This window comes from Ostrea edulis, chromosome 7, assembly GCF_947568905.1.
Source record: "Ostrea edulis chromosome 7, xbOstEdul1.1, whole genome shotgun sequence".
NCBI lineage: Eukaryota > Metazoa > Mollusca > Bivalvia > Ostreida > Ostreidae > Ostrea > Ostrea edulis.
Genome location: NC_079170.1, coordinates 31,439,283 through 31,454,611, shown reverse-complemented (window position 1 = coordinate 31,454,611; position 15,329 = coordinate 31,439,283). Strand labels below are relative to the sequence as shown.

General features: G+C 36.6%; 1 protein-coding gene across 1 annotated transcript in view; it reads right to left on the bottom strand.

Annotated features, from left to right (window-relative positions):
- LOC125653454 (protein polybromo-1-like) overlaps positions 1-15,329 on the bottom strand; it is a 78,892-nt gene that overhangs the window by 42,971 nt on the left and 20,592 nt on the right. The window contains 13 exon segments of the mRNA XM_048882919.2: positions 763-901; positions 1,121-1,200; positions 1,489-1,713; positions 4,291-4,377; positions 4,835-4,877; positions 5,625-5,713; positions 8,006-8,143; positions 8,384-8,551; positions 9,027-9,156; positions 12,432-12,445; positions 12,447-12,617; positions 13,657-13,788; positions 14,819-14,989. Coding sequence (XP_048738876.1) covers positions 763-901; positions 1,121-1,200; positions 1,489-1,713; positions 4,291-4,377; positions 4,835-4,877; positions 5,625-5,713; positions 8,006-8,143; positions 8,384-8,551; positions 9,027-9,156; positions 12,432-12,445; positions 12,447-12,617; positions 13,657-13,788; positions 14,819-14,989 — 1,587 coding nt within the window.

Below are 15,329 nucleotides of genomic sequence, written 5' to 3'. Positions count from 1 at the left end.
CAGAACATGCACTATATACAGTACAAATACATCTATCTACACAGAACATACACTATATACAGTACAAATACATCTATTTACACAGAACATACACTATATACAGTACAAATACATCTATTTACACAGAACATGCACTTTATAAAGTACAAATACATCTATTTATGTTTGTGAATATGTAAGTTTGACAATTGAATGCAATTTTTTTCTGTTTTAAAAGAGGAAATCTCCTTACAGTATATTTCTGACTTTGTCATGTGTTTCACAAAAATAAAATGCAGAGGTCCATGAGCTTCATGGCTAACCTGACCACCTGTATTTTCCCCACATAAAACATTATACCCCAGTTTTGCATTAACCTGACCTAGGGACTATAAAAGGCCAATGTCAAAAGATAAAAAAGTTAATATCATCCAGACAAAAAAATAACCCCTAAAATTCTATTATTTGACCTTTACATAAAAAATCAAGGTCAAAGGTCATCAAAAATGATACAGAACACACTGTCTTATCATGATATACCCACATACCAAATATATGTCAAAAGACAAAAAAAATACGGCCTGGACAAACTTTGTATGAGATGCAGAAGACGAATTCACACTAAAACAATACCCCCCCCCCCCCCCCCCTCTTCTAGGAAGGGGAGGGGGAGACATAACAATATTGTAGTGTAGTCCTCCAGCAAATCCAAGAAAAATCTCATTGCTGTGGAGGCCATTGCATGGTTTGATTGCTGAAAAATACATGGCTGCTAAGACTAACCTTCTCTAGGAATTTCCGGCTGGCCAGGTGAAAGGTCTCGTTTGGTCGGTAGAACCAGTTCCCGTGAAGCTGTTGTTGTGCGTTACTGTCTGTGTACATCTTCTCGATACACATGATGTGAGGTTCCAATCCTTTCTCCCTATGTCACAAATTATAAATAATCAAATCAGATGTACGTACAAATAAAACAACATCCGTCCTCCCATTGAACCCGATAGTGTGCATTTTCATTACCCGGTAAAACTGACTCCCAAAATTTGAACTAATCTCTACAGTTTGCAGCTCTTACATGTGGATTTTCATGTTTTACAGTTGCCGTGGTTACTTCGGCTCTCTGAAGTAGTGTTACTATGGTTACCTGGGTTCTATGTAGACAAAGTCGCCCACTCGGAACGTTTCATCCTTGTACTTGAAGCAGTCCTCTCCATCTTTCTCTGTCTGTTAAGTGGAAATGTATGTACAAATTTAAATCTCCCACTCTCTGTCAACAATGTGTTTGTTTAGTCTATTTTCCCTTCCCATATCATATATATTAATCTAAATCAAGAATTCATACACAGCTGGGATCTAGGATCCACCTCTATATACACAAAATTTACGCTGCCAAAATACAGGATCAATCACTAAATACTCATTACTTACACAGCCACAACCTTGGATCCACCACTGAACATACCCAATACTTAAAATATGAGAACCTTAGATCCACTACTGTATCATACTTACACAGCCAGAATCTAGGATCCGCTCCTCAGACTCCCGCTTAGATTGTTTGCCTTCGTCTTCTTTCTGTTCCTGTTCAAACTTGGTCTGCTTTTCGAATTCTAGAGCGGCAGTCAGATGTTTCTCCTGATAGCTGAGTGCGGGAGTCAGAAGTCGCTCTCCGTTACGACAAATTTCATCTCGCTTCTTGATGAAAAACATCTGCATCTCCACTGCATCCTCATAAAGCTGTTGATGATTGAAAGTGAGAATATGAATTTATACATTAATGGAAAAAGAGGCCCACAGGTAACATCACTCTCAATGAAACATGAGCATTTTATCCTACATATGAATGCTTGCATATCACTTTCACATACTGTACGCTTATGGATCTCGATAACAGTTTCAAAAAACTTTCATCCATACATGATCTTACTCAAAATTTAACATTGTTCCCTTAAGGTTAACAAAACAGATGTTTTGAAGAATTTTCATATAAAAAACTTCATATATTTCTGAATGAATTTTCCCCTTTCTGTGGTCCAGACCCTTGGGTTCATGGTAACAGTGAATCTTTATACACACGAGGATACTTTGACACATAAAACACAGGAGAGTTCCAGGAGATAAAGAAGCCATATATTTTTAAAAATGTATTTTTAGTTCTAATTTAGTTAAGATTTATTGTGTGTGTAATTGAGGAATTTTCAAAAGTAGTATTGGGAAAGCACCTTTTTTCACAATAGGTATGGGGCTGAATATTCGACCCTAACGGACCCTAAAAAATACCTTGTAACTAAGGAGATAAAGCTGTGACTGTGAGAAATTGAGTGGGATAAAAATCTTCCCAATAATGAGCTAGTCTACACTGGCTTATCAACATTCCAAATACCCTACATAGGGACCCCTCAACAAGGAGTTGTAATAACCAGATGTTTTAAATGGACATCCAGGTGAACACTTGGACAATCAGAATGTGTCAATCCAACAGACCACACATGTATTGCAGAAGTTCAGAGGGCATGAAAATTCGTCCAAAGTATTACAATGACTCTAACCAAATAATTGACTTTAACATTCAAGCAGCCCCTTGATTTATAATACACTGTACATGTACATGTAAGCTTGAATATTTACATTTGCAACTGTTTTCTCCTACATAACACTATTACGAGCAATACGTATTTATTTCTGGATAAATTACTACGGGGTCAAAGTCACGGCTGTGCGTATGAACATTTGTTAAAAGTATCTATAAAGTCGGGCTTTATGGAATTTTATCACGTGACCAACCCGTATTTATATCCCGATAAATATTTTTAAATGATACCTTATTTCTTAATTAAATTTCATACTAAAATATTTCCAATATACAGTGGAACCCCGTTATTACGTTCCCCCTTTAATACGTTAGTCCACATATTACGTTGGAATTTCAAAGCACAAAACCATTTCTTAACAAACCTATATAAAAAAGACCTCGTTATTACGTTGTCCTAAGATGCCGGGACTCGGTATTACGTTGTAAAAATTCCGACAAAAACGTAATAAACCCCTAATTATTCAATAGTGATTCTCAAAATAATAAGCCATTCACACCTTGACTGCCTGAGGTAGTCACCACGTAAATTTCCTGGTCTGTTTGGAGATTAGAAACGCTTGACTGATCACGCTTCGATAGATCTAGCGACATCAATACAGGTGAATACCCCATATCGAAGCCAGTGATAAACAATTAAATAATGTTTATTTAGAAATTGTACTCTATGAAATTTACTTCATTTTTCATATTTTGATAATCAAAGAAATAATTTCTCAACTACCTGCGTGTTCAGCATAGTGTGATTACCTTCGCTATTAAAACTCTATTTACGGACAGCTTTGGTACCAAACATGAAAGACAAGATTTATCGTAGCAATGTTAAAACCGCTTGGGTAACTTCTTGGACATATGTGACTAAAGGTGTTCAATTAAAAAATTGTCCGTTGTTTGGACATGCAGCTTGGGTGTTCGTAAATCTCGTCCATACATACACAAATCAAACTGTCCTGTGTTAACGGCCGATTCGTGCACGGCATTTACCTCTGTGAATATTCTAAAATCCCCTGATGCGCACGTGATTTTAGTGCCATCATTTAGCGTTGTAAATGAAATCTTCGTGCATTATATTTTTTTTATGTGGATTGCGCTTAAATTGTTCTCCGTGTTTATCGTTGGTGAGAAAAGTGTGTAAGTGTTGGGTATCGTGTGCGTTTTGTGTCTATAGTTTTGTTGTTTTTTGGATGGGATTTTTTTTTATTGCGTTGTGTATTGTGTAATTAGCGAACTTAATAAAAACGATGTTTTGTTATTTTTTTAATACGAATGTTGAATACGAACCGGAACGAGTTATTGAGAGAAATTTACATGAACGCATTGTTTTAAAGTTGAACAAAATGGCGGTCCAAATGAATGCAGAAAAGCAACGTTTATCAAAACATCCTTATGAATCCTACACCAGAAATAAAGAAAAGGGATAAGAACATGAAGAATTATGGACATTAAAGATAAGATGTAAATAAAACAAAGTATCATAGTCTTTTAAACAAAGAAACAGTAAAGATATATTCACATACCCCTTCATGGAGTACCAACGGACGATATACAATTTCCAAATGATATTTTTAACGGATTTCACTGGGAACGTTTATTACGTTGCCCCTGGTATTACGTTATTTTATCGTGACAAAATGGAAAACGTAATAACGGGGTTCCACTGTAATACATTTATTCCAAATCCTGGCGTAAAGTAAGATACATCTCTTTTTGGTAGGTCCACTTACCTGCGAGTCTGTCCTACTGAGTCTGCGAGCACGCTCAAATACATTAAACATGTCTTCCTGGAACCTGTCCATCCTAACATAGCGAGCCTGTAACGACAGATAACGAGTCTGTAGCAGAGAGTTAGAGAGTGAGAGAGTGTGAGAGAGAGAGAGGGGGGGAGAGAGAGAGACTGTAGATAAATCCCTAAATAGATCCTAACATAGCGAGCCTGTAACGACAGATAACGAGTCTGTAGCAGAGAGAGTGGGAGTGAGAGAGGGAGTGAGAGAGAGAGAGAGAGGGGGAGAGAGAGAGGGAGAGAGAGAGCTCATCATCAATTGCAGTATAACGACTTTGTCTTAGAGAGCTCATTATAACTATAACAAGTCGGTAACATAGAGCTCATTATCAATTTGTAAGGAGTCGGTAACAGACAGAGAACTCATTATCAATAAATATTAAGTGTTGTGTCAATGAAGTTTTTCGCCTGGAATAGAGGGAAGTGTGCCTCATTGATTTATCAACAGCTGACTCTGGTCATGTTTTCATTAATTTTACACTTACCTTTTCAACATTTCTTTTAATCTGATCAAAGGACAATGGCTTCCTACAATGCAGAGTTTATAAGCATTATTTGACAGGAAATAACTATTTGCAGACTGAAGATGGAATTTTATAAAACTTTTAAGTTCACAACCATGATTTTAACAGAAAAGCAATTCCCAAACTCAAAGAACAGAATTACAGGTAAATATCGTGACGTTTACATCAACAGTTAAATATATCAGAAAGTTTACGTCAGAACAGAGTTACAGGTAAATATCATGAAGTTAACTTCAACAGTTATATATATCGGAGAGTTTACGTCAGAATAGAAATTACAGGTATATATCGTCATGTTTACTTCAGATAGTGTAGTGTGATTGATGAGGTATATATCCTTGTTTAAATAAAAAATAAAACCATCAAGAAAATCAGAAAAGCTAATGGACGAAAATTATCAAAATGTACATGTATATATTTAATTTGAAGCTATGAGCTAATATTGAATTCCTACAATAGTACTATTTCCATCAGGGCATTAAGAATTGAGACATAACCTAGAGTATTTCTTGTCCAAAAGCTTAGGACATATATAAAGTTTGTGTAAAGCTTAACAAAAAGCACATCAAACAGTTAAACAGACGCGAGCTCAGATGGACAGAAGATGGACAAAGCCACAAGTACATGCTCACTGACTTCTTAGGGGGGAGTGAAGATGGATAAGGCAATGCTATAAATTATTGGAGAGAGAAAAACCCCTAAAGCCCGAGTCCTCCTGAGATAGCAATCAAACAGAATAATGTTAAGGTACTCTTTCTTCTTTGAGGTTTCTAAATCCTCGTCCGGGTCTCTTTCTGGAAGTTCTGCAAACGAGTCACTATAGCAACGACCTTCTTCATCCTAAAAAAAAAAAAGATGTTATGTATCTCATCATAACATTGGTCGAGTCTGTTTTCTGGCATTGTGAAATATTCTCCAATCTAAAGATACTTTAGGTTTACAGGAAGTGATAAAAAGATGAATTGCGTTGATGCTTGATTTTACCACAATATGGATCTATACATATATGGTCTGTATTGTATAGTACTATTCAACAACATCAGAACCAACATCTGGTGTTCACCAGAGGATCAAATAGAGCTAACGACACCTCCACAAGGCAGGACATATTCTCTCGCAATGAATGCCTACCAGCTTTTTCTATGAAGTCCCATAGTGACCTTGACCTTTTGATCCTAAATCATTAACATTTTTCCTCTCTTGATAACAAAGCTACATGTGAAGTATGATATCAATTGAGCAAGGAATGTGGCCTGTACAGTGTTTACAAGCTCAGCATTACACACACACACAAACGGCCTGTAGAGTGTCTACAAGCTCAGTGTTACACACACACGGCCTGTAGAGTGTCTACAAGCTCAGTGTTACACACACACAGTCTGTAGAGTGTCTACAAGCTCAGTGTTACACACACACAGTCTGTAGAGTGTCTACAACCTCAGTGTTACACACACACACACCTGTAAAGTGTCTACAAGCTCAGTGTTACACACACACACAGTCTGTAGAGTGTCTACAAGCTCAGTGTTACACACACACAGTCTGTAGAGTGTCTACAAGCTCAGTGTTACACACACACACAGTCTGTAGAGTGTCTACAAGCTCAGCATTACACACACACACACACGGCCTGTAGAGTGTCTACAAGCTCAGTGTTACACACACACGGTCTGTAGAGTGTCTACAAGCTCAGCATTACACACACACGGTCTGTAGAGTGTCTACAAGCTCAGTGTTACACACACACGGTCTGTAGAGTGTCTACAAGCTCAGTGTTACACACACACGGTCTGTAGAGTGTCTACAAGCTCAGTGTTACACACACACGGTCTGTAGAGTGTCTACAAGCTCAGCATTACACACACACACACACGGTCTGTAGAGTGTCTACAAGCTCAGTGTTACACAGACACGGTCTGTAGAGTGTCTACAAGCTCAGTGTTACACACACACGCAGTCTGTAGAGTGTCTACAAGCTCAGTGTTACACACACACACGGCCTGTAGAGTGTCTACTAGCTCAGTGTTACACACACACACACGGCCTGTAGAGTGTCTACAAGTTCAGTGTTACAAACACACGGTCTGTAGAGTGTCTACAAGCTCAGTGTTACAAACACACGGTCTGTAGAGTGTCTACAAGCTCAGTGTTACACACACACACGGCCTGTAGAGTGTCTACAAGCTCAGTGTTACAAACACACGGTCTGTAGAGTGTCTACAAGCTCAGTGTTACACACACACACAGTCTGTAGAGTGTCTACAAGCTCAGTGTTACACACACAGTCTGTAGAGTGTCTACAAGCTCAGCGTTACACACACACACACACACACACACGACCTGTAGAGTGTCTACAAGCTCAGTGTTACACACACGCGGTCTGTAGAGTGTCTACAAGCTCAGTGTTACACACACACGGTCTGTAGAGTGTCTACAAGCTCAGTGTTACACACACGCACACAGTCTGTAGAGTGTCTACAAGCTCAGTGTTACACACACACACACACGGCCTGTAGAGTGTCTACAAGCTCAGTGTTACACACACACACGGCCTGTAGAGTGTCTACAAGCTCAGCGTTACACAGTCTGTAGAGTGTCTACAAGCTCAGTGTTACACACACACAGTCTGTAGAGTGTCTACAAGCTCAGTGTTACACACACACACAGTCTGTAGAGTGTCTACAAGCTCAGTGTTACACACACACACGGCCTGTAGAGTGTCTACAAGCTCAGTGTTACAAACACACAGTCTGTAGAGTGTCTACAAGCTCAGTGTTACACACACACACAGCCTGTAGAGTCTACAAGCTCAGTGTTACACACACACACGGTCTGTAGAGTGTCTACAAGCTCAGTGTTACACACACACACACACACACACACAGTCTGTAGAGTGTCTACAAGCTCAGTGTTACACACACACACACACACATTATACATGTATTTACCTACACATGAACAGCCCTGTTACTATATCCCCTCTCACAATGAATTTCAAAAGGATAACAACCTCTGTCAGGTAATTATGTACATATAGATTGGTCAACAGAAGCATACCTAGTGATTATAAGATAAGAGATAAGACCTAGTGATTATATGTAGATATAAATAGATTGGTCATCAGAAGCATACCTGGTGATTATATGTAGATATAAATAAATTGGTCATCATCTCCATCACTAAGGCCCTGACATCTGGAACGTCATTTGTTCCATCATCAGCCAATTCCATTTTCTTTTCAAGAACGAGACGCTGTAATGTCAGTGCATCCTACAAATAGACCAATGGACAATATTAATGACAGACAGATCGACAGACAATATTAATGACAGACAGATCGACAGACAGTATTCTAACAGACTGATGGACAATATGAAGCAAATCATATAATGTTACTTGTAAAGACAAAGCATGTTATTTAATCATCATGTAAATGAGTCAAGTTAATTATATATATGTGAACATAGATTACTTGATTTTGTAATACAGACACAGTTGATGATGAATTACCTTGTAGATGAGGGAGTCCGGCTCGTTATATTTACAGGCATTATCAAACATCTGTACAAAATCTGCCGTCATGTCCTCGATCGACTCGTATTGATTCTGCTGCATCTTGAGGAGGATTTTCTGCATGTCCACCGGTTTCTTAATTACCTCATAGTAATCTGGGTAGTCCTAAAATTGATAGCAATGTCGGCTGCAGTACATGATCTTTAACTTTACTTTTATTTCAAAGGCTTGTGTTAATCAAAGATATTTCTATAACAGTACAACAAATCACAATATCTGTGAATTAATGAATTCAAAAATGGATAAAAATCAAAAAGCAAAAAATAATATTTGAATACAGCATAAACATATGATTCATGAAATACATTTAGACACATCAATGTGAATAAACACCAATAAGCCAAATTACTTGTGTGAACATAGATTATCCAAGCGATTAATGACACAATATTATGTGAACTAAAACACATCGCCTATGTGTACAGATACATCACTCAATAAACATAGACATATTTCACATGTGAACATAGACATATTTCCTAAAATACATTACTCATGTGAACAAAATTACTCATGAGAAGAGAGACATTATCCAAGTGAACATACTCATCATATTAATCCACAACTGTATGCTACTCACGGTTTTCAGTGGCAGTTTCAGGAATGGTACAGCGAGTTCACGACCTTTGGGGTCCTGGTAGTTACTGACAGCATCATACATTTCCTGGAGTCGGACCGGTAACAGAGTCTGAGATTTGGCCTTCAGGCGACTAATAAATCACAAGGACACACATACAGTAATGTTATCATGTGATCACACCAACCAATCACATGGACACACATAAAGTAATGTTATCATGTGATCAGACTAACCAATCACATGGACACACATACAGTAATGTTATCATGTGATCACACCAACCAATCACATGAACACACATAAAGTAATGTTATCATATGATCAATTCCTGAAATATTTCAATTTCTTTAATTCTATAACAGAACAATTTAGAATAAGCAGAGATGGTTTTATGCCCTGACTTAAGATTACGTTTACTCATCAGTAGTAATGCAGTTAAAACATACGTAAATCACATTCTATTTCACCTTTATTGTATTGCAAGTTTCAATATTGCTGTCCTCACAAAAAACAAATACTGTGGAATCATTAGAATTCGTGGTGGCTCAATTTTCGGAGAATTCGTGGGTACCCCTCACCCACAAATTTACATCCTCAACGAATAAAGAAAACTAGTATACAAGATTAGAATCTTACAAATATATAAATCCAAGAAATTACATCCCTGCGAACCCGTAAAAATTCAACAATCCACGAAAATTGTCCCCCATGAATTTAAATGATTCTACAGTACGTGTATCTAGGATTGAAATTTGTGTAATACATTCTAAACACCATTAAAATAACTATCAAATGCAAAATGAACTAAATTCTAAACAATGAAATAAAAACAAAGAACTACAGAACGCCATGCATTAACAGGATAACATTACCCCACTGGGTGACTCCCCTTCAATATGATGCTAAAAATATCACACCAACCAGATAAACTTTAGTCTATACATGAAAATCCATTTCTATGCTAAAGATCTAAATGCTTGACCATCCACACGTGTGTATAAACTGTGTTATATTGATATCTATATTATGTATGACATTACTGAAATACTTGTTAGATGCATCAGGACAAAATATGCAATGGCAATTTACGAGAGTAGTTCATAGAACACACAACACTTAAGGAATAGTTAAAGATCAGCATTCATATTAGATACGAAAATGTTATACAAAAGTCATACAGATATTTACAGTGTGTGGAAATAGAAGAGAGGCTGATAATAGGGAAAACACAGCTATATGTTCATTATATAAAGTACATGTATATAACATAGTAATATGTATGTTATATAATTATGTATATAACACAGCTATATGTTCATTATATAAGTACATGTATATAACATAGTAATATGTATGTTATATAATATGTATATAACACAGCTATATGTGTGTTGTATAATTATATAATAATATACATCTGTAACAGTTATTTGATAATGTGTGTTATATGATTTAAGTATATAACACAGCTATATGTATATTATATAATTACATATATAACACAGTTTTATGTATGTTATACAATTATGTATTTACAAGTTATATGTGCGTTGTATAAATACATATATAACACGGTTATATATGTGTTACACAATTGTGTATTTGCCAGTTATATGTGTTATATAATCATGTATATAACAGTTTTATGTATGCATAACAGTTATATGTGTGTTATACAATTATGTAGAGTTTATAGAGGTAGGCAGCAAGCTATAGTATTCATGTACAATATAAACTACAGAGCAACTGTCTTGAAATAATAGTGATATTTGGGTAAGTGTAAGAAAACAACTTAGGCAAGCCTCGCCCGCTTCATGCTTTCAACTCAAGCCCAAAGATCTCTCACACTTGAAGACAGTAACCATGTATTTTGTTTATCCTGCAACAAAATACGGTAAAACACATCTATAGCAGAGTATTGGGGAATGATGAAAATTTTGATTTGCTATAAATGTAATTCGTTTTATCCAACAAGTTCAGAATATGGTTTAAAACTGCAGGGAATGGAGATCACTTCACTGTAAACGTGAATTCATTATAATCGTGTTTACTGTAACCGTGTCTTACTGTATCAAATCAAAGAAGATTTTATCAACCCTTTTAAGTTAGAAACGTAAACACTGAAGTGTCACCTCAGCGGTTGTCTCTGATGTCACAACGTAAACTTTTGAAAAGCATGACATGTCACAGTAAAATATAACACACAAGGCTATATTGTGGCATTAACTGAACATCACTTTGGTTTGGTGGGTCAGTAAAGAGAGTGGTTGCAGGATAAAACGATATACATGTACATGTACAAGGTGATTTCAGGATTTCTGCTATACATGTAAATGTTAAGACAGATTTTGTAATTTCTTTTGACTAATTGTAATTTTAGATAAACAATTATTACATTTTGGAAAATAATTTGCTTATAGAGAATTCATTGACTGTACTTAACATTATCATTCATGAATGGTAACTCTGGAAAGATTGTAATTAATAAATTATTTTTTAATTGACTAACATCAGTATCATGCTACAACAGCAGAAATCTTTAATGACCCGTAACTTAACCATCATTTGTTGAACATTAGGAAAAAATCCTTTCTTCTGTCAATACTTTAAGTGATTCTGTCAACATGCCCGCATCATCACGAAAGAGCATTAAAATTAAGCTCACTACATCAACATTTATACATCTTATGACACTATGTCAAAAGATGGCGATTCAAATGTTTTGTGAAATTACTTGCATTGATAATTTTGTTTGTATATCTATGTAGCTCAGTAGATAAGGTATAGGGTTACTGATCCGCAGATCCCAAGTTCAAATCCGCAAGTATCTTTTGCATTGTTTACTGAAATAATTTTTTGAAAATCATGGCTTTTCTCTCTCTCTCCAAAATTGCATATTTTTGCCTTTTAGACATATGCACTTAATATATATCATTATATCTTTCATATTTTAAAAAATTATTTCGTGCTCATTTGATAAAACTCTTTCAATTTAATGTGTAGTGAGCCACCTTAAAAAGGGATCAAATTATGAACAAATCCTTGTCACTTTCCCCCAAAATCACGACAGTAATTTCTCTGGAGGAAACTGCATTGTACATGACAGTAATTTCTCTCGTGCAATGTTCAACAAATTCAGAGGAAACTGCATTGTACATGACAGTAATTTCTCTCGTGCAATGTTCAACAAATTCAGAGGAAACTACATGACAGTAATTTCATGTTAACAAATTCGGAGGAAACTACATGACAGTAATTTCATGTTCAACAAATTCGGAGGAAACTACATGACAGTAATTTCATGTTCAACAAATTCGGAGGAAACTACATGACAGTAATTTCATGTTCAACAAATTCGGAGGAAACTACATGATGCAACGAGCAGGAGAGGAACACAACACTTACTGGTACCTTTTGCTGAAGCGCCGCTCGACGAGACTCGATCACATGACAGATCTGTTTCCATTTCGTCTTCAGGACTCGTTCTAGCTGCTCAGCATCCTGATAAACCTGGGAATCCTCCTCATTATACAAACGGGCGTTGTTAAAGAGTCGCTCAAAGTCTGTGATGATGTGTTGCTCACTAGGGTACTGTTAAAATAAAACCGTTAAATCATTCAGACTCAGCACAGAATCAAATGCGGCAAATTTAATCTTGTTATGTGACTCATTCATCAATGAAACATATAATCTTGTAATAGAAGTTGTAGTTTTATTATACTGTAAAAGTGGAATTTTTAGCGAGGCAAAACTTTAACGATTTTTCTATAAGTATGGGTTTAGCAAGAGCTAATTTTAGTGGCTTTATACTTCCAGTTAACTATTACCTCTAATGTGGAATAAATTGTTAGCAATATTAATTTTTAGCGATCTCATCCCTCCCGGTAATAATGCCAAAATTAAAGCCTCGCTAAAATTCTGCTTACACAGTATTAATAGCAAAACAAATTCAGTTCTCCGAGCTGGTGAAATCTGTCATCATGCATTGCTAACGATATTACCTGTAGGGGTAAGTCTGTTGGTCTTAGCAGTAATATTTGTAATGAACTAATAGCAGGGGTTTAATTTGTAAGGATAATACAGTATGTGAGGTAATTTTGGCACCAGGAATATTTGGCAGATTTTTCTCAAAACAGTAACTTAAAATGTTAGTGCTTAATTTTTTGGCAACATTTCCAGCACCCCATATTTACCTGATACTGTACATAATATACAGTATTTGATGGGTTCCTACCTGTACAGGTATACATATTTATAAGGGTTATATTTCTCAGGGTCCTATCCAACATAGAAACTGGGATGACTCGCATTCACCCTGACTACTCTGAGTTTCATCTCATTCCTAGACAGGTCTATATACATATCATATTCCTTATCTACTCCCGAGTTTTGTCTCAATCATTAGACAGGTCTATATACATATCATATTCCTTATCTACTCCGAGTTTTGTCTCAATCATTAGACAGGTCTATATAGAAATCACACATACTCTATATCTACCCTGAGTTTGGTCTCAATCATAGACAGGTTAATATTCATATCCACACTTAACCCCCCACCCCACCCCCTTCCTGTCCACTCTGATATTAGCTTCCGACATGGACAGGTCAATACAGCATTCCAGCTCACCTTGTCTGCTCTGAGCTTAGCCTCGATCATGGACAAGTCGATGGGGTTTGCGATGACTTGATAATAATCTGGATAGTCACGTTTCAATGGTAGCTGCATGAATATGTATCGTAGTGGTCTGCCGTCTTGGTCCTACAGATAGAAGATGTTTACATTCAGAAAGCATTTACTGTCAGATATGTACAGTTTATAGAACAGATTTACAATCAGAAGGCATTTACAGTTAGAAGAGACATTTACAATCAGAAGATTTACATTCAGAACTTCAAGACATTACTAACAGTCAAAATAGATATTTTCACAGTCACAACAGATTTACAGTTAGACATTTACAGTCAGAATACATTAGCAATCAGAACAAATTTAAAGTCAGAAGACATTTACAGTCTGATATTTACAGTCAGCACAGATTTTCAGAAGATATTTACAGTCAGAAGAGATTTTCAGAAGATATTTACAGTCAGAAGAGATTTTCAGAAGACATTTACAGTCAGAACAGATTTTCAGTCAATACAGATATACAGTTAGTAAACATTTATTTAAAAAAGATTTAGTAAGTGTCATGTACATGTACATTGGAATAGAGGCATAAACTACAATTGATGATTGATTGATTGTTTGGAGTTTAACACCATTTTGTCAATATTTCCGCCATTATTGAGATATCAATGACAAACAAAATGCCAATAAGCCACCAAGGATTTACACACAGACTCACCATGGCATCGAACACATATCTATACAAACACACTCACCGTGGCATCAAACATAGACCTATACACACAGACTCACCGTGGCATCAAACATAGACCTATAAACACAGACTCACCGTGGCATCAAACATAGACCTATAAACACAGACTCACTGTGGCATCAAACATAGACCTATAAACACAGACTCACTGTGGCATCAAACATAGACCTATAAACACAGACTCACCGTGGCATCAAACACATATCTATACAAACACACTCACCGTGGCATCAAACATAGACCTATACACACAGACTCACCGTGGCATCAAACACATATATATACACACAGACTCACCGTGGCATCAAACACATATATATACACACAGACTCACCGTGGCATCAAACACATATATATACACACAGACTCACCATGGCATCAAACATAGACCTATACACACACACTCACCATGGCATCGAATACGGATCTGTACAGGGTCCACAGCCTCCGTTTCATCATTTCCTCTGGTGTCGCCCGCTTGGCTCTCTTTTTGTCGCTGTCTGACAGCCCGGCACTCCTCCGGTGTTTACTAGATGAGCTCGCTTGGCTATCCTCATCGAAAAACTCACGAGAAATCTTCTAGATATAAACAAGTCTTATTAACTGAAAAACTCAAATGAAATCTTCTACATACTGTATAAACAAGTCTTAAAAATCGAAACACTCACAAGAAATCTTCTAATTCTAAACAAGTGTTATCGCAATTCACCTTTGAATTAAAACGCTTTACCCGATATAGTATTGCGTTGTGTGACGACACAATTGAATGAGACGATTGAACAATTTGAATGACATGTTTGATGTAATACATCAAGAGTTTTCATTGGCCGATTACAGCCCGCCCACTTTCTCGAGCGGATTCAGTGTAGCTGGAGAACTGTACAAAGCTCTCTGAAAAGATCCGCCTCTTATAAAAACC